The 2488-nt window shown below is 36.1% G+C and overlaps 1 protein-coding gene across 1 annotated transcript in view; it reads left to right on the top strand.

Annotated features, from left to right (window-relative positions):
- The window catches only part of LOC106870068 (amyloid-beta precursor-like protein), a 99432-nt gene extending 97816 nt beyond the window's left edge, over nucleotides 1–1616 (top strand). The window contains exon 12 of the mRNA XM_014916039.2: nucleotides 1557–1616. Coding sequence (XP_014771525.1) covers nucleotides 1557–1616 — 60 coding nt within the window. The remainder of the gene's footprint in view (nucleotides 1–1556) is intronic.
- The last annotated feature ends 872 nt before the right edge of the window (nucleotides 1617–2488 follow it).

Genomic DNA, 2488 nt, shown 5'->3' with positions numbered 1-2488 from the left:
GGGGGGGGGAGGGACTGACAGAATCTTTAAACTGTCAGATAAAATACCTTGTGTTATTCATTCTGGCTCTTTGTGATCTGAGTTTCAAATCCCACCAGGGTCTACTTTGCCTTTCGTCCCCCTCTGGGGGGTTCATAAGACAAAGTCCCAGTGAAAAATTGCAGTCAATGTAATTGCCTGACCACCCACCTTCTCTACCAATATCTCTGGCCTTGTGCCTGTATTAGAAATGGTTTTTATTAAAAGCTTCAATTTCATGAATCTACAGTTTTTACCCTTACATATATTCACACACACAGAAGAAAGTGTATATGTGTATAGTATGCATGAATGTGTGTGTGGTGCACATTATCTTTATATTTTTCAGGTGTAGAATTGCATTTATCTGATGTCTTATACACACACATACACACAAATATATATATATATATATACTCTTCTATTCATCTGGCTAGGTTATTAGATATATACACTCACATCTATATGATCCCTCTATGTATGTAGATCCGTTTAGTTATTCCGCAACCACTTGAGTTGCTTTGCCTGGGAGACCTGTTCAAAAGCAACCGAGCCATCAGCTGGCTGTTGCCCATTGTAGGAGGTCACCTCTGACTCAGTATACTTCGCATTTGCTTTACAAATGTGTGTGTAGCATATCCAATTCTTTTTTTTTTTTTAATTTTAGCTAATATCTTGCCAGTTAGATATTCTCTCACATCTATCTGTACATCTATACATGAACATACATACATATTTCTTATATAAATATATGTGTGTATATATGTATGTATATATACACATTTATGTGTATGTGTGTATATTCTGTATTAAGGAGACAAAGGAACATTTTAATCAAAAACAAGACAAATCGAAACACCTGAACAACACAGTGTTTCTAATTACGACCCACCGAACGTTCAACCCCACCGAATTACATATTTATTACAAGCTGAGAGTATTTGTAAGCATTGTAGTGTAATGCATAGACAAATAAATAATAATAATAATAATAACGAAGTTAGCTCATTAATTAATCAATATCTTATTCAGTGTTGTTTATTGCAGTTGTTATCGCTGTCATTATTTCTGCTACATGCACAGAGCCTGTGTGTACATGTGTGTGTGTGTGTGTGTGTATTGATGTTAATTTTAAGTCCGTTTAGTGCTCCTGGCAATTGAAATTAGTTCAAACTGTAGAAACGGTCGATGGACTGGCAGAATTGTGAAGTGTCAAGCAAAAATTCCTGACATCATTTGTTCCAGCTCTTAATAATCTGAATTGAAATCCCTGCCTATACTGACTTCTCCTTTCGTCCTTTCCATGATGTAGGGTAAGGTTTCGGTAAAAATAGGTAATGTCAGTCAAGCCCCACCCCTAAACCCACCAGTCCCCACCGACGCGGGGTTAGTGTCATTGATTTGATGCTTCCCCCCTCACACACACATACACCAGACAACAATTGCTGGCCTTGTGCCTAAAGTTAGAAACTCTTATTTCAAACTTTTTTTTTTATAATTTTTATAATTTTTATTACTTTAAATGTTTGAAATCTCAGATGCAAAATCAAAGGTTAGTGACATTGTTCATCTGTTTCCATTTCTCACTCTTTGGCTAAAAAAGAGGCTTAACTATTTGACCACCACCACCACCACCAACAACAACAACAACAATCCCTTATTCTTTTCCCACCGCTATCTGACCACCAAATAATCTCCCACCCTTGCTGTGCTGTCTGGAGAGTGGAGCAGAAGGAGATGTGGGGAGGAGGGGGATTTAAACTGACTACTGTCTTCTGTATTTTCGTTTGTTTTTTTTTCATATTTTTTTCATATTTCTTTTTATATTTTCTTTATTGTTTAAGCAACCGCCACCGCCACCACCACCACTACCGCCATAACTTCTATGTAGATGTCCCCTCACTAAACACACACACACACACACATATGCCCTAATCTTGGCTCTGCTCCCACCTCTGACATGCTAATGGTCAAATATTTTTTTGTGGCTACAGTGTTCCCCACCTGCTCTCTTAGATTTAGCCATGCAGTGGTCTGTCTGTCTGTATGTATGCACATGCATTAATGAATATATGTACATATAAATGCAACTGATGTATATATATATATATATATATATATATATATATACATACATACACAGACACAGTGAAGCAGGCTCAACACTGGAAGTAGTAGACAAACCACCCCCTCCTCTCACACACTTGCTCTCCTCCCCCACTTTACTGGGCCCTGTAACTAGTTAAATACATCAATGGCTATGTCATCTTAAGGTTTATATATATATATATATATGTGTGCGTGTGTATGTGTGTGTGTGTGTATATATATATATATGTGTGTGTGTGTGTGCATATGCGTATATATACATATATATATGCACACACACATATATACATGTATATATATATACATATATACATATATATATATATATATATATATATATATATATATATATATATATATA

This window comes from Octopus bimaculoides, chromosome 20 (genome assembly GCF_001194135.2).
Source record: "Octopus bimaculoides isolate UCB-OBI-ISO-001 chromosome 20, ASM119413v2, whole genome shotgun sequence".
In the NCBI taxonomy this organism is placed as follows: Eukaryota; Metazoa; Mollusca; class Cephalopoda; order Octopoda; family Octopodidae; genus Octopus; species Octopus bimaculoides.
The sequence above is the reverse complement of the archived record's forward strand: the minus strand, read 5'-3'. Positions and strand labels throughout refer to the sequence as shown.